This window comes from Acipenser ruthenus, chromosome 12 (genome assembly GCF_902713425.1).
Source record: "Acipenser ruthenus chromosome 12, fAciRut3.2 maternal haplotype, whole genome shotgun sequence".
In the NCBI taxonomy this organism is placed as follows: Eukaryota; Metazoa; Chordata; class Actinopteri; order Acipenseriformes; family Acipenseridae; genus Acipenser; species Acipenser ruthenus.
In genome coordinates this window covers 28302819-28324024 of record NC_081200.1, presented here as the reverse complement: position 1 = coordinate 28324024, position 21206 = coordinate 28302819, and the positions used below count along the sequence as shown (strand labels likewise).

General features: G+C 34.0%; 2 protein-coding genes across 4 annotated transcripts; one reads left to right on the top strand and one right to left on the bottom strand.

Moving 5' to 3' along the window:
• The first annotated feature begins 1512 nt into the window (after window positions 1-1512).
• On the top strand, window positions 1513-8803 carry LOC117417338 (ubiquitin carboxyl-terminal hydrolase isozyme L5). 3 transcript variants are annotated; one of them, XM_059034741.1, is made up of 11 exons: window positions 1513-1632; window positions 2244-2307; window positions 2718-2823; window positions 3365-3490; window positions 3993-4054; window positions 4286-4416; window positions 4507-4570; window positions 6771-6873; window positions 7069-7182; window positions 7419-7517; window positions 7862-8803. In XM_059034741.1, exons 2-11 carry the CDS (start codon window positions 2279-2281, stop codon window positions 7904-7906), a joined length of 879 nt encoding a protein of 292 aa, XP_058890724.1. In that variant the 5' UTR covers window positions 1513-1632; window positions 2244-2278; the 3' UTR covers window positions 7907-8803. The 3 variants fall into 3 exon arrangements, with proteins under 3 accessions (XP_058890724.1, XP_058890725.1, XP_033885301.1); XM_034029410.3 differs by having other exon boundaries at window positions 1571-1773; XM_059034742.1 differs by lacking the exon at window positions 7069-7182 and having other exon boundaries at window positions 1567-1773.
• Window positions 8804-17158: 8355 nt separating this feature from the next.
• Window positions 17159-19617, bottom strand: LOC117416581 (regulator of G-protein signaling 2-like). Its single transcript, XM_034027764.3, has 5 exons — window positions 19427-19617; window positions 18451-18549; window positions 18152-18213; window positions 17707-17873; window positions 17159-17614 (listed from the first exon to the last, which is right to left on the bottom strand). Exons 1-5 carry the CDS (start codon window positions 19534-19536, stop codon window positions 17420-17422), a joined length of 633 nt encoding a protein of 210 aa, XP_033883655.1. The 5' UTR covers window positions 19537-19617; the 3' UTR covers window positions 17159-17419.
• Window positions 19618-21206: the final 1589 nt, after the last annotated feature.

The window sequence follows — 21206 nt, the reverse complement described above, 5'->3', positions numbered from 1 at the left end:
GTTGAGAAAAACACTTGAATTATTAATGCACACATTGCAATATCTTTTTTTAATTAAAAAAGTGTATACATTAAGTAATTTAACATTCGGGTAACACATAACTTTAGCAATACATAACATTAAAAATATAAAAAATATTAACAACTACACAGCAATAATATAATAACACAAAATAACAAAACAAATAGCTACTTGGACAAAGCAGGTTCACAAATAATGAACATATACACAAAGTTAGTAATAAAATATATCTGATAGAGCTTTAAACTATCGCCAAAATCTCTTTATCGTTACCCTTCCATCAGGAAATGTACATGGATGACGTGTGATCAGCCCTAACTGTATTTTCTGCGCATGCGTCACAGAACGGGGCAGTGCTCAGAAAATAGCCTTTTTTATAATAATTACGTAATTAATTTTACTGATGTTTTCTTCAATAGATCTTGGTAAAATGTGAAATCTACTTCAAAGTTGGATGCATTTTTTTAACATAAAGAAAATTGCAAAAACTATTGATTTTTTTCACGGCTCCATTGACTCTCCATAGAAAAAAGTATCCCGAGCTCTCTACCAGAATCCTTTGCGTGCAATGTGACGGAAGTAAAGGCGGAGTCGCGTTTAAAATATCAAAGATCTTCTGTACGCATGGTCGGACATCTGGTTTGCACACCAAACCGAAGGGAAACATATGATGACTCATTCTTTTGCTAGTATTAACTAGACTAGGTATTGTTAAGTAGGCCTTTCAGGACAAGTTTACAAACATTTCCATTCATATGTATATGCATCTGATGCATATTTAAACAAAAATAAGCAGTAATTTACTGTTGCTGAGATCACATTGCTCCGGAAGCGACTTTTCCCTTATCTATATAATGTAAAGTCTGCATTATTTCCTATTACAAGCACTGTCTTTTTAAAACGATTGCATTTTTAAACACGATTCGCCTTAGGGCTCTGGACTCTTGACCGGAGGGTCGTGGGTTCAATCCCAGGTGTTGGACACTGCTGCTGTACCCTTGAGCAAGGTACTTTACCTAGATTGCTCCAGTAAAAACCCAACTGTATCAATGAGTAATTGAATGTAAAAAATAATGTGATATCTTGTAATAATTGTAAGTCGCACTGGATAAGGGCGTCTGCTAAGAAATAAATTATTATTATTATTATTATTATTATTATTATTATTATTATTATTATTATTATTTCTACGATGTTTTCACCTGGCCTGACAAGAGCTCTTTATCGCCGAAGTGCTGTCAGAAATTGCCACTGTCATGCATATTCATGACAGACACATAATTTGCATTCGACTATATTCAATCTTCCTCTAAATCATGATGTTATATATATATATATATATATATATATATATATATATATATATATATATATATATATATATATATATATATATATATATATATATATAGTTACAATAGAGATGGGAAGTGTTACAGCCATAGACATATAGAACTAGATCCGACAACGGCTGTCTTCTCAGTGCAATCATGTAATGTTACACTTCCCATCTCTATGGTATATATGTCTATGGTTACAGCGTCTTCTTGCAGAGGTTGTCGGGAAAGGGGCGGTGCTTCCAATTTTTTTGCAGGCAGCTGCATTGAAAAGGTAGAGACAGCAAATACGTTGATCATATTTCAATTGTGTCTAGCCATCAGTTACAAAAAACTAAAATGTCTGGAAGCGCGGGAGAATGGTGTCTAATGGAGAGTGACCCTGGAGTCTTCACCGAACTCATTAAAGGGTTTGGTATGAGCTACAATATTGTTGTTTATCATGGGCTTGCTTTTGTGTAAACATGACGTCTAACGTGCTGTACTTGTCCTGTCTTTATGGCTTTGGGCATTTGTTATTTGTTTAAATACAGTACATCTAAATCTGTGGATTTATTTTATTTTTTACTTAATGAGCTTGTAAATGTAATTGAGCCTCAAAGAGACTCAAACAGGTCCGAGACTGATGCATTCCGATATCGGGCCCTGCTTAGGAGAAGCAACGTAACTGTTTTCACTCCAGAGTTAAGTCAAAGAGAAAAAGAAAGCATATCAGTCGTAGCTGCCTGTAATCATTGTTGAAAATTGCTGTTATTTGTACTCATCAATACAACCTATTTACAGTCTTCCTGTTTGCCACGCGGTTTTATTTTGCAGTCGTCTTTTGGGGTGGCAATTATGTGATGTTTCTTTTCTTTTTCTTTTTTTTTAATAAACCATTTTTAGGTTGTAAGGGATCCCAGGTTGAAGAAATATGGAGCATGGAACCAGAGAACTTTGAAAAACTGAAGTGGGTATAGATATATTTGGTATTTTGTGGGCATTTGCCAAACCTTACTTTATGTCTAGGTGATATTTTGTAGCAGTAGATTCATTTATTTTAAATGCCCCTTTGAAACGGAAGCCAAACCCCACCCAAAAGAAGAAAGATACATTTGCCATTTCATATGTAGAAGGGACAAATGCATGCTTAACAAATATTCTACCTAAATGACGCATTACTGTTGCAAATAGCAGATTTCCAATAGGAGTTATTGGCACAGTATTACAGCCTTAGGTGTCAAGGGAAGATGTATTCCATAAAAAGTTCAGATTCTTTGTGGTGTTCTGAATGTTGATGATCACATTTCCCTGCTTGTGACAGTGCATGTATAGGAGAGAGTGATTTTTTTTTTTTCTTTGCTGCCTGTTCTTTTCCAGACCAGTCCATGGATTGATTTTCCTTTTCAAATGGCAGCCAGGGGAGGAACCTGCTGGGTCCATTGTACAGGATTCAAGACTTGATCACCTCTTCTTTGCTAAGCAGGCATTTGCAGTCACATTTTTATTAATCTGTTATACTTTGCAGTGAAATAAAAACAGAAATCTGATTTATGTCCACATCTCTGAAACATAGGTCTGGTCTACTTATCCTATATATTGAAAAACATTGACCAACTATTTTTTTCTGCATTTAAAATAGTTAGTTGAAGTCTGTGAGGGCTGACATAGATAAAAACAAAACAAACAAAAAAAAAAAACGTTTGTATGAAAAGCTTTTTAAAAGGACTTTCCACCAAAAGCAGTGAATAATGTAAATTATAAAGCAGCTTTCAAGCTGTTTATATCTTGTAGCTGTACCTGCAACTGACCAATGACTGGTCAATATTTACTAAGTAATGACATCTCCTACACTGAATTACTCTTTTTAGTTATTCATGAAATAAATTCGCGCATCTGCCTTTGCAAGTCAGTTTCAAGCATGATGAACAAGACAGCACAGCTGGCACACATTCATAGATGACTGATTGTAGCCACTTTCTACAGATGACCAGTACATGTTTAATGCTTTCCTTTTTGGTTTTTAGGTCATTAATAATGCATGTGCGACCCAAGCTATAGTGAGTGTATTATTGAACTGCCACCATTCTGATATGCAGCTTGGTGAAACATTAACTGAATTCAAGGAATTCTCACAAAGTTTCGATGCTACCGTAAGTACAGTTTATGTTGTACTTTTGTGCTTGAATATGTAGTATTTACCTTTGGTTCTTTTCATTCTTTTTGATACTGTATCTGAACAGTAATTTTGTAGGATGTTTAATTTTTGTTTTACAAATGATTTCATCTCAAGTAAAATACTTGCTATTTTAAGTATTGTCTGATATTGTTAGGATTAAAAGATACACATTTGGTTACTTTGCAGATGTATGTACAATTACTGTATTATGAGATTAGGTAACCATGCAAGGACAAGGTTATAATGCTAATCTCCCCAATACACTGGAAAACCGTTTTGAAATTACCTGTAGTATAATTTGAATAGCAATTGTGGATTTAGTAAAGTCTGGCTTTCCCATCTAATGTGTGTTTTTTGTTACATAGACATTGACCAAGACTTCTTGACTCATTTGTCGAATGTTTTTAGTTTATTTTTTTATCAAAGCAACCAAAAAAGTAATGAATATAATTTCTTTAAAAAAAAAAAAAAAACAGATGAAAGGCCTGGCACTAAGCAATTCTGAAGTGATTCGACAAGTCCACAACAGCTTTGCAAGGTAAAACATTTATAAATGTGTAATATATGAAATGGTGAAATTGTTAGAGTGAAATAGATAACTATTTAAATAAGTGTCACTTTAATACATTATTTGTATTAAAAACATATTGTTTTCCCTGGGGCCTGTAGACTGTCTGAACAGATGAGGACAAAATCAAGCCATGCAAGTGGCTTCTGTAATTTAACTGATTTTAATTTAATAAATACTCCATTTTATTGAGTTTAATAGGCAGCAGATGTTTGAATTTGATACAAAGTCCACTGCAAAAGATGAAGATGCTTTTCATTTTGTGAGCTACGTTCCAGTTAATGGCAGGTTATATGAACTGGATGGGCTTCGAGAAGGTCCGATTGACCTGGGTAAGTTTCTTTTTGTTATCAATACATGGTTTAGTTTTCACTTTTTTAGTATTTTTATCGCATACTGTAATTTCTTGTTGTTGTTTTCAGGTGTCTGTAATCAAGATGACTGGATCAGCGCAGTTCGACCAGTTATAGAGAAAAGAATACAAAAGTAAATGTTCCACAATATTATCTAACTAGGATGTATGCCTGTTGAGGCTGACCCAGTTTGTCTGTTAGTCACATATCTGAAACCCTGCCTTCTGAATAACAAGGTCGTTGTTTTCAATTGGCAAAGAGTATATGTATGGAATAAAACAAAGCTATGCAACGGCCCAAATAAACATGTGATGTTTTTGGTAGGGGTGCAACAATTAATCGGTGCATAGATTATTGATCATCTGTCCGTAAATTTCCAGAGCTTCAATTACATATTGGTGAATCGATGCATTAAATTAGAACTCCATTTGAAGTCTCCTGTTACCAGTTTGCATTAAAACCTTGAGTGTGTGAGAGTGGGCTTCTTTTAGTGGTAGTACGGTAGATTAGCGCGTTGCTAGGATACACACTTTTATTTTGTTTTAAATCTATTAAATCTAACGATTTACCTTATTTTGTTTCAAAGCATGTTGTATTTGGATTATATGGCAATATTACATAAGAAGACAAATTTAGTATGATAGTTAAATTAGTCAGGATTTGTGAGATTATTTCAAATGTTTTGCTTTGCTTTTGGACATAAAATATAAGAAATAACCCACGACAGGGTGTGCGGTAAGACAATTCTTACTGCACGCCCTGGATGCGTTGTGCCTTCAACTACCCAGGAAGTGCATTAAGAATAGTCTTGCTGCACACCCGGGGTTGGGTTATTATTATTTATTTTTTTTAAATTAATTACACAAACTAATTTTTTTAAGGAAACAAATAAGAAATATTATGTATCCTTCCACTGAGAAAAAATAGTCCCTGAAGACTGTTTGATTGTAACATATATTTTGTATTTTTATTTGCCATGAACATTACATTGAACATTGCCATTTATAGTAAAATCTTCGAGGTGAAATTACATTTGTGAATTGAAAGCAGACGGCTTTCCCACATCTGAGGGAGGATTCATGGAACAGCCTAACACTGCTCTGCACTGGCACTCGAGGGAGGGGCTTCAGATTTTTATTTTTTTTTTTGGAAATGAGCCTACTCAGACTTTGCGGTTTTCAAGAGAAGCTGACCAATAATTTCTGTTTTCACACCGATGTCCGGTAACTAGCATAATTTCCCTTGATTGTAAACCAGCATTAGATAATATGTGGACTAAACGACTTCCATGTCAATTTGCGCAGTGCCGCAGTCCTCGTCCGCGGCGAGCACTATAGAAGTCTGTGCCGAAGCGACCTTGTTTAAAAGCCCAACGGTTGTGTCAGCAGAGAGCAGGAGATATTTTAATTTTGTTTTAAATATGTTTCTGAAATCGTAGGGTAGTGGTGAGATGTATCTTGTCGAATTAAAAAATTGCATATTGTTTTTTTCTGTTTGTTTTTATTTTTAAAGGGGCAGTGCTCTGTAGTCTACTCAGAAACAACCAATTTAAACGTCTCGTTCTTATTATGGAAGAAAAAATATATACTTTAATTTTGAACATGTAATAAAAACAGTTATTTGACATGCTGATTTTGTAGTATATTTACGCCGGATGCGCACAGAGAAATAGGAACAGTTTATTTCAGGGTCTGTTTCGCTAAATAGTTGATGTGAAAGTCTGCATTGTACATTACTGTATTTAAAAAAAAAAAAAAAAAAAAAAAGTTACATTGGTGTGAAAGTTTTGTACTCTAAAGTAACATTTAAACTTATCAGTAGTCAAAAGCAGAAGTCTTTTATATTGGTTTTGGTGTACTATTTAAAAGCTGTTGTGTATGTTGGTGTAGCTAAAGCCTTTCCGTGAAATCTTGTTTTTCCCCGCAATTCACCCATGAAATCTACTAAAAATCACTGTGCCAAAAGCGTATCCTTAACTATTATGCACAATGGTGTTTTTAGTTACTGGATCTTGGGTGTTTTTTTTGTTTTTTTTTAAACAGGTTTTTTCTTATTTAAAATAAATAAATAAATAGAACGTAAATGCGTTGATTATCGTTGATAAATGCTATAAGATAATCAAATGTGAAATTAGGGTGCGATTGCACCACTAATTTTTTGAAGAAAAAAAGCTTGTCCTTTTAAAACTGCACTAATTCCACCATATAAAGTAAATTAATACATGCAAAAATCATAAAATAATGGATGTTTTCTACCTATGAAATGTGTTTCTTTTGGTGTACTCGCTGCCCCCTTGTGTTTGCGTACTGTAAAATCTTTTTTTTTTTCTCTAGATACAGTGAAGGAGAAATAAGATTTAACCTGATGGCAATTGTCTCGGACAGAAAGCTGGTTTATGAACGCAATATTGCAGAACTACAGAGTCAGCTCACAGAGGTAAGTTATAAAATGTATTGCCAGATATCAAACACAGTAAATGCTTGCAACAGAACATTATATCAAGTAGATATGCAGAACAAATTCAAGTAGATGCTGTGTACCCTTTAAGTAGTAATCATTCCATACTGTATGTCTTTGTTAGTCAATGAACCAATAGTTTATGTTGTTTTTTAAATCTGATTTAATATACAGGAAGAACCAATGGACACAGACCAGAGTAGCACCCTGTTCAGTTCCATTCAGTCAGAAATTGCAAAATACCAATTGTTAATTGAGGAGGAGAATCAGAAATTAAAACAATACAAGGTATGTGTCCTATATTAGGCTTTGAAGTTAAAGTGCTTGCATAATGTGCATTACGTATTTAGTAAAATATAATGACTGATTTATTACATTTGTGTAATGTGCTGTTTAAAAATCTGTTTATCCTTTTACTGTTTAAGTTGTAGTCATTCAATAAAAATGACCACTTAAAATTACTTTGCAAATTGTCAATACCATTTGCGGCCAGACATCTTGATGTTTTTGTTTTACTTGAAAAGATTGAAAATGTCAGAAGAAAGCACAACTACCTTCCCTTCATTATGGAGCTACTGAAGACTTTGGCAGAATACCAACAATTAATACCATTGGTTGAAAAGGTGAGTTGTTCCATACAATTGCTAACAAAAGACTAATGCTGCAAATGTCTAATTTTACAAAATGTATTTGTACTATGTGGTTTGTTTATTCTGACCCACTGAACAACTTGTTACATTCTGAACCACCACTAGATGGCACTAGTGTGACAGAAAACATCCATCTGTTACAGAAAGGGTAGAGGTGCACAATTCTGATAGTTCCTTACATTAGGTTGAAGTTTTGTTTCCTTGCTAACTGAATTCTCTGGTTTTTAATGTCTTAAAGTATGTTTTAATGTATTGTCTCTTCTATAAAAGCTATAAATCGCTGCCTACATTTTAATCAACTGTGTTTTGTTTTTTAGGCTAAAGAAAAACAGAATGTCAAAAAGCCCCAAGAAGCCAAGTAACCATGTGCTGCTGTTAGCCTCCCCCTTCCTGTAAAGACTCCTTCTGCCCATCGAACGTTTCACTGCCATCTGTAATCTGTGCATAGAGTACTGGGAAGTGTATTAGAAGTTGATTTCATACCCACAGTTGCTAAATTACAAATGAAGTGTATGACATGCATGCATGCATGCAGAAATGTTTAAGTAAACGTATTTTGTGTTTTCAAATATAAATAGATGTTTGTAGCTGGTTTCTCTTGATTTGTTATGTCCATTGTTGTTTTTAGGAACTATAGTTTCTTTTACATGCTTTGAAAGACTAATTTAGATGGTGGTTGGTAGTTCCAAGGGCTCTTTGGAATGGCAGCATTGTTATCAATAATAATTTGATATGGACACCATTATGGCATCAGTATATTGATAGCTTCAACAAAACTAACAAAATATGCTCAATGTATTATGGTACTGCAAAAATATGTCCCCTATAAACTGAAAGGTTTTTATAACTTGGGGTACAGTAAAAAATAAAGGCATATGCTATTTGATGCAATATGTCAGTTTGTCACTAGATGGTGCTCTTTCCTATTGGGGGAGCTTTATAAACAGGAAGTATATAATGGATAATTTTGTGAACAGACTATTTTTTGAAAACATCAAAAACCCTCTATACAATGATGTACTACTGTAATTTGGTTTATGTATAGATAAACACAATGCATATGCTAGATCTGTACTAAGGAAGTTCTGTAAAAATGTAAGACAAAACCTGAAAGCACATATCTTAGTGGCTAAATTTGATACACCCCTAGCATCTATACCTGGTGTATGCATTAGCAGTGACCTCTTTGAAAAAAACAAAGATTGCAAAAATGAACCAAGCATGTGTAAAATGTATATAATAAAACTTTCTAATTTGCACAGCGGAAAGCCAGATATCTTGCTAAAACATCTTGCTTAAAAAAGGGATGACCTACATCAAAATCCTAATGCATTGTCCTCTAAACCAAATATCGCCTTATCTAAATTTTCATAGCACAGTAGTATTACAGCATCTTATCTGTATTTCCATAAAGGTTGCACACACTTTAAACATAAGAGTACAGTATGTTTCTTTTCGTCAGTAGGTTTTTAATTTGGGTGTATCAACCCGAGATAAGCTAAGGTTAATAAACCAATGTATTTTGAGTTCAAGGCATCAAGGACAGCAATAACTAGGAGTTTGTGAATAAGGAATGTATTCAATAGTACGTTTTGCATTAATAGAATCTAGTAAAAATCCAGCTGGAAGTGATTCTTCACTTAAACAGTTTTGAGGTGTATTTTAGGCTTTGAAAGGTAGCCTTAAAGTGCAGCACCAGCTCCACACCTTGTGAAACAGGACTAGAATCTCTGGTGGTGTTATTCCAAAAAAGTTTAAAAGAAAAAAAAAACTGATAAATGAAACGGTAAATCAAAATCTGTGTTCTACTCTACTTTGTGTGGTAAATATTACTAAACATGGTGTCTAATCACAAGTATTTCTTCCGATGTATAAATAACGGTTCATTAATCCTTGCGTTTATGCAATAAAAAGTACCCTAACAAGCCCAAATCATTGTGTTTATAAAATGTAAATAGTGCTCCAATATCTGTTTAAACATATATTATATAATAAAATAATTTTATACCCATAAATTCAACTTTCCCCTTTTTGTAAATGATGGTAAAACACAGGATATTTAATAAGATATACCTATTCTTATTGTGCTAAGGATAGTATAATGTACCATGTAATATGACTCAATCCTAAATGGGCAATTTAAGCAGATTAATATCAATTAGTTGTTCGCACCAACACTTCAGAGACTCAGAGAGGACACAGCAATTGCTTGTAGCTTGCAAAGGCTGCTGAGAAGAACCATTATTATAATCTGCTGGTGATTTGCTCTGCTCTCAGCCTTGCCTCCTTTTATAACTTTTTTTTCTTCCATTTAATGTTTTTTTCGGATCCCTTTTTAGGTGACCTCTGATATGTGGTTTCAAAGATAATATTATTGGCTGCATGTTTGAAGTGTTATTGGGCTAAAGGTGCAATTGCAATACATGTGTATCATTTCTCTATATTCCCCACAAATAAGGTGTTTTAGTAGAATGAGAAATATATTTTAAAAACATCTGCACATTTTCGAACTTGACATAGAGGTTACCTCATGGGATCATCTTGTTTGCAATAGTTTTATGCAAGATATGATGAAGAATGACAGAATAACCGACAACTTCCCCTTTCCATGTCAGAGATCATAAAAGATCTTACAAGATAGACCGGATACTATAAGTATCTTTTTCCATGTTTGTCTGGCTCATTCATTTGTGCTAAACGTGGTTTAAACAAGTATGTGTTGAAGAACCCCCAACTTCTAAATATCAGCCTGTTCCCTATAGTGGCACCTACAATGATGATTAAGGCCTTTGGTTTCTAATCTTTCAAAACATATATATATATATATATATATATATATATATATATATATATATATATAGGATAATCATGGTTAAAACAAATACTTATTGTGCTGTATATTTCCTTCAGGGCATGACTTGTGCAGATCAGCACATTCTGTACGTGAAACAATCAAAGGTATCAGGTTTTGTTAACAATCACTTCCTTCTGTTTTATTATTAAAGTTGATGTCTTCTGGCTGTTCTAATTATCTGATAAATATTTCCAAGTGTACCAGTAGATTTACATCCTTGATGCAATAGCACTGCATAAACAGCACCTGACTGATAAAGTGCATATGTAAAATGAAGCACAGGCTTTTGCAAATACTGCAGAACAGTGGTCTGTTTTGTTTCCACTGTTGCCTTGCCTAGGCCCAGTTTCAATACTCAGTGAGCCATCATTCTAGATACTGAAACTGGTCCCTACATGTCAGACTAGACCATTTTGTGGTAATAGATACAATAGATAGATACAGTACTTTGTACTGTATACCACTATTATTCACGTGACATTAGTTGAAGCTATTTTTTAATTTCTTTTTAATTTGCAGAGGTTGCATTATACTGTATCAGTTACTGTATGCTATGCAGTACTAGCAACAGTCACTTGTATTGTTGCCATGTTTTCAGTGATTTAAGATTTTAGTTATCTACAACAACCAACTTTTATCCAATACCACAGCCACTTTAAGCAACATTCATTGTATAAATAGTTCATGCCTCTTATAAAAATGTTGTTCTATTTTTATAGTTCTATTTTTAGAACATTTATTTACACACTTAGATAGTATGCCAGGAATGTACTGTACTGTAAGCAAAAAATGAATGTCATCTTTGGTTTTTAAGATTATTTTGTGTACCAAGACATCAAAGAGTTTACTAATAGAATATTGTTATTCTATTGATATTAAAGTTGCGTGGGTTTCATTGTGACGAGGTAAAGAGACTGGTAATGGATTTGTATTGTGCTGAGTGTGCCTCCTTTATGGTGCTGCATGCAGAAAGCAGTGAAGTTAAATTGAAGTGACCGATAGAACAGGACAGAGAAAGGAGGTAGGGCAGAAGAGTTCAGAAGCTGAGTTCAAAAGCTAGCTCAGTGAGGATTACATATTTACAGCCATTAACCTGGAGCCAAAGTCGTCTTAACTAAAAGTAGACACCATATTCTGAAATGTAGCAGCATATTTAACATCGTCCATACATGGGCCCTGTGCCAACTCTCACAGGATCATTTGGAATACTCTTTTGTCATTTCCTGAAGGTTTGCTTACTGAAACCAGTACATGTCAGTTTTATGTACTGTGCCAGAATGTACTGTAGTATCCAGACCGGTTCCACTGGATGAACAGTACTATGACAGCTAACCAACATTAAACCTGTTTTTTTTATCACTTCACCCCTATGAATAAGCACATTACCTACGTCAGCATTTGCTTCATTTATCCCTTTCGGATACAATGCCCAACTGATCCTTGGTTAATAATAAAACAATTCTGCCCTGTGCTTTTACTCTCTCCCTGGCAGTGTTGTTCTGTATATGTATAACCTGTAATGCGTAGTCTTTAACAAAGTACGTCTGCTGCAAGGAAAATAAAACAAAATGTTACAGACAACCAAAGTACATGGTTGACTCCTTATATTTGTCATCTTGCTTTATTTTGTAAAGTTTTACTCCACTGTTTTCATTAACTTGTTTTTGAAATTATAACATTGATTTCTTAAGGGAACATTCAAGTTGTTTGTTTCTAGTTTTGTAAAATTGGTAGTAAAGAATATATATATATATATATATATATATATATATATATATATATATATATATATATATATATATATATATATATTGCATTGAAGACTCAGAATGATGTTACAATAAAATTACAATTCAGTATAACTTTTTCTTTTAAAATATATTTTAAAATTTTTTTTTAAAAAAAAACATTTAAATATGTGCCCTCTTTGTTTGAAAATACTAGATGTGTGAACAAAGGCAGTTGGCTGTAAAATGGGTTGAAACAAAAGGGGAATGACAGCGGATCTTAACAAGTCAAAGCATTTGTATCCTGTACTTTACAGGGGGAAGCAAGTACATTTAAACAATTAAACTTCAAACTGAAGAAATTATAATTGTATCTATTATATTGCAAGACCGATTATGCAGTCTATTGTATTATTATTATTATTATTATTATTATTATTATTTATTTCTTAGCAGACGCCCTTATCCAGGGTGACTTACAATTGTTACAAGATCTCACATTATTTGTAGCAATCAAAATACTTTCAATCTTGCATACAAAAGATCTGTTCTTTAGATTTTCGGAATGGAAGTATTAAGATCTGTCATTGTTTAGAGAATGAGACTCCAATGTTATCTTAAAAGCAAAATTAAATATTATAATGCAGACAAAATAAATACACACTTTATTCTCAGATGCCAGAAAAAAACAGAGAGAAGGACAAACAAACATGTTTGTATCTGTCTTGATTACTACACTAGATGTGGAAAACATCTGCTGTTTATTCTATATTGTCAAGATGTATGCTGATGAAATGTTTATTTTAATATTAGGGATCATTACCTGAGTTCATTATATAGGCAATATTATTTAAGATTTTTAACCTGCACATTTTGTTTTTTAACATGAACTAACATAATGCAAAAACCTTGAATAAAACAGGAGTGCTTTATAAATGTGGCAGTGCTCTAGCAGGTGCATCTGAACCAATACAGCAAAATATCGCATTTGGAGATAGACAGTATATTGCAAAAAATAAAAAGATGCAGGCCATATTTGCTGTACAGAATTTGCAGGTTAAAAAGAAGACATAAAGAGCTTCATTGTCATTCTAGATGGAAAATCTTGCAAGAAACCACCTGTTTCACACCAGCTGAGCACACTGAGAAGAGGTGGAGTATGTTTACTTTTAAGGCAGGCACCTATTTGTGGTAAGAGAGAGCAAACAGTAGAAACAGTACAGGTCTGTTTACAGAAACAGTGTTATCCATGCCACGGTTGTCCATCTTTTTCTTTCTTCTTTTCCTGTGAATTAGCACATACCTTTGGATAATATACAGTATGAATTTTTTTAAAAAACGGGGGTTGGACTTCAAGTCTGCTGCCTTTGCATATTTTCATACCTAGCCAAACATCAATTGCCTTTCTAATAGCATTTGTTGAATTTGTAAATATTGTATGTGAAAGGTGTCCAGCTTGGAAAGAACAAATTCAAGTTGGGGAAGAAAATGTTAGATCCCTTTTACTGTTTATTTTAAAAAAAATGTGACTCTGTCAGAGAATTTTATTTTATTTAAATTTTGTATAGCCTTACAAAAGTTTACAGTATATGCACCTTTATTGTGAGTAAACAAATCATTCTGGGCCTGGGTTATTAAATAAACTGTTTCCTTTTTTAATAAGGCCTCAGAGACATAGTTAAAATAACCCATATTTAACTAGTTGAATTAGTGGATTATGCTGTTAATAAAAAGTTAGAAACATGTGTTTCGTAAATTGCAGTATGTGTGTGTTTAATCCAAGTCTGTCCAATGGATGGGTCTGGAGCTGTATATTCCCCCATGAGGTCCACAGTATGACTTTTGATTTAGAGGTGAAGTATACCATTTAAGGGTGTCAATGATTCCTTTGGTGGAAGCAAGTATAGTACAGTCAAAATGCACCAAACCCGATCTTCTCTATGCTACTATCCCTGGTCATTGGTGTGGCTGTTTCAGCCAAAATGGTTAAAAACCTCAGGCCTAATGCATTTTTGCACAACACAATGCATTCAATATTTTTCAATACTTAATGGGAAACTTGCTTGTGAAAACTTCACACAAGAACTGAAATTAAAAACTCATGATACAGAAAATAAAGTTTTTTGGCAGGGTGAATGACAAGAAAAAAAAAAAAAAAAACATTTGATGCGGTATTTGATTAATGAAAACCCCAACATGTTGTTACTCACCAGGAAGACATATTGTCTTTAGTTACTATCTATACTTTTGTAAATCTTCAGAGACGCCCTGATAACATTACTGCGCGCAATGCGGTCTGTGAATTTGTCAATCTGTTCTGCTCTTTTTTGTCACCGTTTGAGGTTTTTAAGCAAGTGGGAGGTGTGGATAAATATATTACAGTGACTAGTCCACCATGATGATTATTGCTAAATATGGATTACTCTTTCAAAAGAGTTGAGGAGAAGCTGCCCTCAGGCTTCTCAATAGCTCAGACAATGTGTCAGTAGCATGAGAGGGTGACTAGCTGTACATTCACAACATGTAGTAATGTTTAAGAACATCACAACTATTGAATATGCAATAGTGCTAAATGTAGAATGTTAAAATAAATCCAGTAACATCAGTGATAAATGTTTTGAAGTATTTTTCAATGTCATCAACATTTTGTGGAATAAGATATAACTTTCAGTAGCACTGACAGTCAGGCGTCACAATAAGTAATACAATAACAGTTGTATTTTTTTATTTTTAAAACACACAGCCACAATAAAGATACATATGTTCTCAAAATGGTAGGCATAAAAAAAATATTTTAAAAAAATGAACAAAATGTAAGGCAATTCTTAAAAACCATTAATTATTTGAGATTCATTTTATCTTTGTCACAGAACAATAAAAACAATGCATACAAGTGTTATAGAAAATACAATAGCTTCAACAAAATAATTGTCTGAGACCAGCTTGATATATTTATTCACATTTCTGAAAGAATAAAATAAAAAAAGACCCTTATTACAAAAATGTTATTCATCATAGGTTGCCCATGACGATAAGACCTGTGCATATACACTGGGTAAAGACCAATGAGATTTGGAACAGCTCAATGGACTTGGTACTTTAGAATTCCATCATATTTTGACATGGCAACCTAGAATAACTTTTTGTGTTATTCTGTGGAGTAGTGGTTAGGGCTCTGGACTCTTGACCCAAGGGTTGTGGGTTCAATCCCAGGTGGGGGACACCGCTGCTTGACCCTTGAGCAAGGAACTTTACCTAAATTGCTTCAGTAAAAAAAAAAAAAAACCTGTATAAATGGGTAATTGTATGAAAAAATAATGTGTAAAAATAATGTAATTGTATGTAAAAATAATGTAATATATTTTGGTAACAATTGTAAGTCGCCCTGGATAAGGGCGTCTGCTAATAAATAAATAATAATTATATCAACTCTTAACAATGCTTGGCCTGTGCACTCTACAGTGGCAGTAGCAGCTGCTTATTATTTTATTTTTTTAAGTGCAGCACCTGAGGCTGATTAAGCCATGGATAAAGGCAAAGGAAACCCTGTTGAAGGAGGCTGAAGGAGGAAAAGTCATGTGCAGAGCAGACCTGTGTGGTCTAAAACAGGGTTTCCCAATCCTGGTCCTGGGGACCCCCTGTGTCTGCTGGTTTTCATTCCAACTGAATTCTCAATTAATTGAACCCTGAATTGAACTATCCATTTGCTTAATACAACCTTTTTAATTGTTTTCAGCTTTCGGACAGTTGGTGATTTCAAGTTTACTATACACTCAGTGTGTTTACATGAGCATAAGAATTCCGTTATTTTTCGGAAAACTAATTCCGATATCAAAAGTCATGTAAACACAGTTTTCGGAAAATGTATCGGAATATTCCGAAAGTCAGTTTTCGGAAAACAGCACCTAGAAATTTCTGATTAAATTCCGAAAACTGACAAAATGTATATAATGTAAACACACTTTTCTGAAAACTTATTCTGATAGCGTACTGCACATGTGCAAACTTTGACCGTCATTCCTGCACGTGGTTTTAGAACACAGAGAAAATAATAATAATCTGTAGTCAGTCTCCATGCATCCATCTGTCTAGTTAGGGATAAAGTAATACATTTGTTAAAGTCCATATGTATTTGTTAATAGCCCATACTGAAGCAGCAAATGTTTTCCAGCTTTAAAATGATGTGATAATTTAAAATAATGCCTGCAAAAGAAACTGGTAATATAGAACAGGATGAGCTGTTGGAAAGGCTGATTGCACATTGTGGGGAATCTGAATAGAGGTATAGGACAGTAATCTTTGAATTTAAGACCTGACACTGCGATAAAGCACTATATTGGATTGGTCTCCATTCTATCAAAGAAATGTCCGGTCTTCAAATCGTACTTAGGTTACTACAGTACTTTGCATGCGAAAATATCCTGCGTTTTCCGAAAACTTCAATCCATGTATACAGTTGAACTCTAATTAGATTTTCTATCGTTAATCGTGTAAACACAGAAAAGTGACATTTTAAGAAAATCCGTTTTCTGATTCAGTTTTCCAAAAACATTAGTTTTCAGAAAACGCTTTGTCATGTAAACATACTGAATGTTATAAGTAACTTGAAATTGGCAACTTTTTAGGAACTGAGAACAATTAAAAAGGTCTAATTAAACACATTATTAGTTCAATTAAAGGTTTGATTAAGTAATTGAAAACTCATTTGAAATAAAAACCAGCAGACACAGTGGGTCCTCAGGACCAGGATTGGGAAACCCTGGTCAAAAAGAAAAGGTATTGTGTGAACCGTATGAATTCTTAAACTTGTAAACTGTGTGTAAGATTAGTGTTTTTTGACTGGTAAACGGCTTAGTCGTCCAGTCAGTTAGTTAAGAGTTTAGTTAGCACTCCAATGGAAGTTAGGTTTGTTTAGTTTGTTTTTGTTTATTTGTGTTAATAAAAGTGTGCCACTGCGCTAAACTTGCAGTTGTGTGGCTGGGTCACCTATTTTTAAGCCTTGACCGAAGGCTGTGTTATTATATATATATATATATATATATATATATATATATATATATATATATACATAATTAGCCCTTAAAGTGGACTTCAGACTTCAAATACCAAATTGTCTTGGCCCCATAGCTAGTCTCAAAATAAACCCTGACCAACTCTTCACATTTGCCAGTTCATTGTGTTCTCTAGCTCCCATCTGATCTTTACAACAGGAGCTGTAACATATTGGATAGTGGAGACTCTCAGAGTCCCTGTTTTCCAGTCATTCGGAACTTCCTTGGATACCAGTTAGAGGTTCATGTTTTCAGATATTTGCTCTTCCCTTGTGATATAGTGCATATTTCCTGGTAGATTTCAGACAGCAGGAATCGTGGGTAAGAGTTATTCTCCATCAGGTTGTAGACCTTCTTCTGGGCAGCGTTGAAGCAGGTAGCCGTTGGCTGCTGAAGATTCTGTGCAATGTCTTCTTTTGTTTGGTAATCTAAATTAATCTGAAAACAAATTCATTCAATGAATAAATTCATTCATTCAATTCATTAAATTCGTTCTTGTATGCACATTTTTTTAAATATTGCATATTCACCTCTTTCGGGGCCTCGTTCCAGATGAATTTTTTGTGGATCTTTTTTGCCTTGGAGGCTAGTTTCACAGGTGACATGATCTTCTTGAATTCCTCACAAGCAAGCCAGAACTCGATGTTCTCTTCACAGTACTCAGATTTAAGGAAGATTCTGAATGCAGTAAGCCCATCTGGAAGGAAAAAAAAAAGAAAACTGCTTTACTTGAGAGAATGAGTTTTGTGGTTGGTCTTGTAGAAATAATATCTAATTAACACATTCAGCTTCCTCACCATTCAGAAATATAATGTTATTCACAGAAAGAAAATGTAGAAATTCAGAAAAAGGGTTTTGGAAAATGGTAAGCTTGTGGAAAACACATTAAAAGTGTGAATATGCTAATCACGTAGTACAGCCACATGCAATTTCTTATTGAGACTGATGTCTTTTTTTATGAGTAAAAGTACTTACATTTGTGGGCAAGCAGTTTATCAAAGGACTGGGCCCATTGGTTCACCTCATCAGAAGTAGGTCTGTAATAAAAGCACATTTCTTTAATGAGTTTTATAAATGTACAAACTAACAATTGAAGGATGTACCCATTGCATGTTGCACATTGAGTAAATACATTTAGATATCAATGTTAATCTGTTGCAACAGCGATACGAGCAACTAAATCTCTGACAACATCTTTATTTGATGTCAGAGTTCGAGTATTGTTTTCAATGTCTTGTTACTTACATGACTAAAGCAGGTGAATCAGTGCTTACCTGTAGGCTTTGTTTGTTAAGGGATGGGTGTCAGTAGCTGTGTGAGGTGAGGGAGTACATTGCAAAATATTGTTAAACAATGCTCTCCAGTCTTTGTGCCTGTGAATGGAAATGTTACATAGTTAAATAAATGATATGGTGAAAAATAATTAAACTATCAATACGTATATTTTTCTACCAAGAACACCATTTTCATATCACTCTGCTTTAGATGAGTACAGTACATTTTACACAGTAATGCTGGTTTCAACTACTGTATTTTGTATTTGCATATGCAGTAAAGAACAGTGGTGCTTTTAATGTTAACACCTATGACATTTGTCACGGATGACATTTGATATGTTCTGTAAATGTGTCTGATTGCACCCGACAACACAGAAAGGAGTGTTTTATAAAACATTGAGGAAGGTGTCAATAAATTATTTTACCCCTAAAAAGCAGTTAGTGTTTCCTTTTAGGTTGTAATATGTTATTGGTGTGATGCAGTATATATTATTTCCACAAATAATTCCATGAGACTCTTCCCAGGCCAAGATATAAATATTGCAAGTCAAATATTTGTACTGTACATGTGCCAGCATTTCATCAGAGCAGCATTACCAATGATCTCAAAACATAATTTCAGACATACATGTCTCAATGAACTCTGCACAGCATTTTCTTCCAATGGCTAATTTTCCTTGCTCAAAGAATGCTACAGTTTTCTAAAACTAAAGGTTTATTGTGCTCCAAATCACTGTCAAAACATTCCTTTTGCTTGAGAACGAGTATTTATATGACCCATCAATATATTGTATGCTGAACACCTTGAGCCCATCATATGCAAGCTGATAAACAAAAACTAATAATACTGCAATGTGAAACTGATAGTCAAATAAGGTGACTGTAGTATTATTATTATTATTATTATTATTATTATTATTATTATTATTATTATTATTATTATTATTATTAATATTATTATTTAAAAATGTACCTGCTTTTCTTATTTTTTACTGGTGTTTCGGCTGTGTCCAAACAGCTAAAGCAGGCAATTTCCATCTGGGATGAGTTGTGCTGAAGAGCCAGAAAAAATGTACTCTGCATCTTGGTCTCTTGTCTGCTTCCAGCAAAATATCATAATCTTTCTGCTCACTGTGTGGAGCTTTGTGTTTCCTTTAAAGTTCTACAGAAGGCGGGTCCTGCTCCTACCTGTTTTGAAAGCTCATTGGCTCTTGAATGACAAGCTGTTCAATACTGCTATGTGAGTAAGAACATTTCTGACTTGGGTACAGCTCTGACGTTGCAGTACACAAAGTGCAGCCTCAGGCAAGGCAAGGCAAGGCACAGGCGTAACCATTGCTTAAGAACAGGGATGCAAAAAGATAAACACTGTATATTATCAGCTGAATATGGAAGTTGCTAGTGTTTATTCCACTTGGCAGCACTGGTTCTTAACCATCCAAGTCTCAACCCAATGAACATTTGTATTCCAAATTATTTGGAGTTACCTGTCATATGAAAAGAAACACCAATTAGGCATAAGTCAGTTTCAAAGATTACAGTGTATAGCTTATTATCTACAAAGGCACACATGCTTCTTACGTCTAACTTTTTAGGACAGATTTGTTGCTAACTGAATTAAAAATGTACTGTGCTGGTTTAATCTTTCTCATTTAGAGATGGGGGTGTTCTTGCTGGCCAAACTAATCTTTAACGCTGTTCTGCATATTGGACTTTGATAGTCAGCCAATGTGTACACGTCACAAAGGTATCATAAATATTACAGCAGGGTATCAAACAATGGCACTCCACCCTCAGTGTTACTCATCCTTGCATGTTGTTCATTTACATATTGTCTTTGACTTAGAGATTGTGTATGTTAAAATAATATGTATTATTCAATATATTACCTGATTAATGTCAGAATACAGTATTTGGGTTCTGTATCACTCTCTAGAGTGATCAAGATATTATACAATACATTTTTAATGCTATCAGTCGGAGAAAAAAACACATTTTTTACATGTAACAACCCCTCAGACAGGGAGAGTATGAAATGGGTTTAAAATGTAAAACACCAAAGGTTATTTTTAGTAGGTAGCCAGACTATGGCAGATCAGTGCGATGAGGCACTGAACAAAATATGAATTCTCTCATGTTCATTATTCAAACTGGCATACGATCAGCCAAATACTTATCTGCAGGAAAGTCTATTTACAGACCTATTTCACTTTCCTCTGTTACTCTCCATTCCAAACACCACGCTGCACCAACAAAAACCAACACAAAGGATGGACTAACCTCCACCCACATGGCCATCCCGATTTAAAAATCAGGGATATTTATATTCAGGTGCTACATAGATACAGTATATTCTTTATAAAGCTAATAGTTTCAGCCCCAGTTTTGTTAAGACATTTCTAAAAGTGTTCAGTTTAGAACATAATGTACAGCATTTCAGCAAGCTGAGCTTGTGATGCAAGTACAGGTAAGATTACATATATAGCAAGACCAAAGAGATCATTACCTTGTTAATGATTAACTCCCTTTCATCATAGAGCCTAGTATTACATTATGGAAAAATTCTAGCATCCATAAAATATTTTATTGTATACATGTAATATGTTTAACTATTTTAGGTTTTTAGACAGAGAATGATTCAGTCTGAAGTCATTCTGTGACAATAATTATGGTATTTTGTAGAGGTAAAAAAAAGTTACAATATTACCAGTTCAAATATGATTTATGGAGTGGTTTCACAGACCCTGAATAGT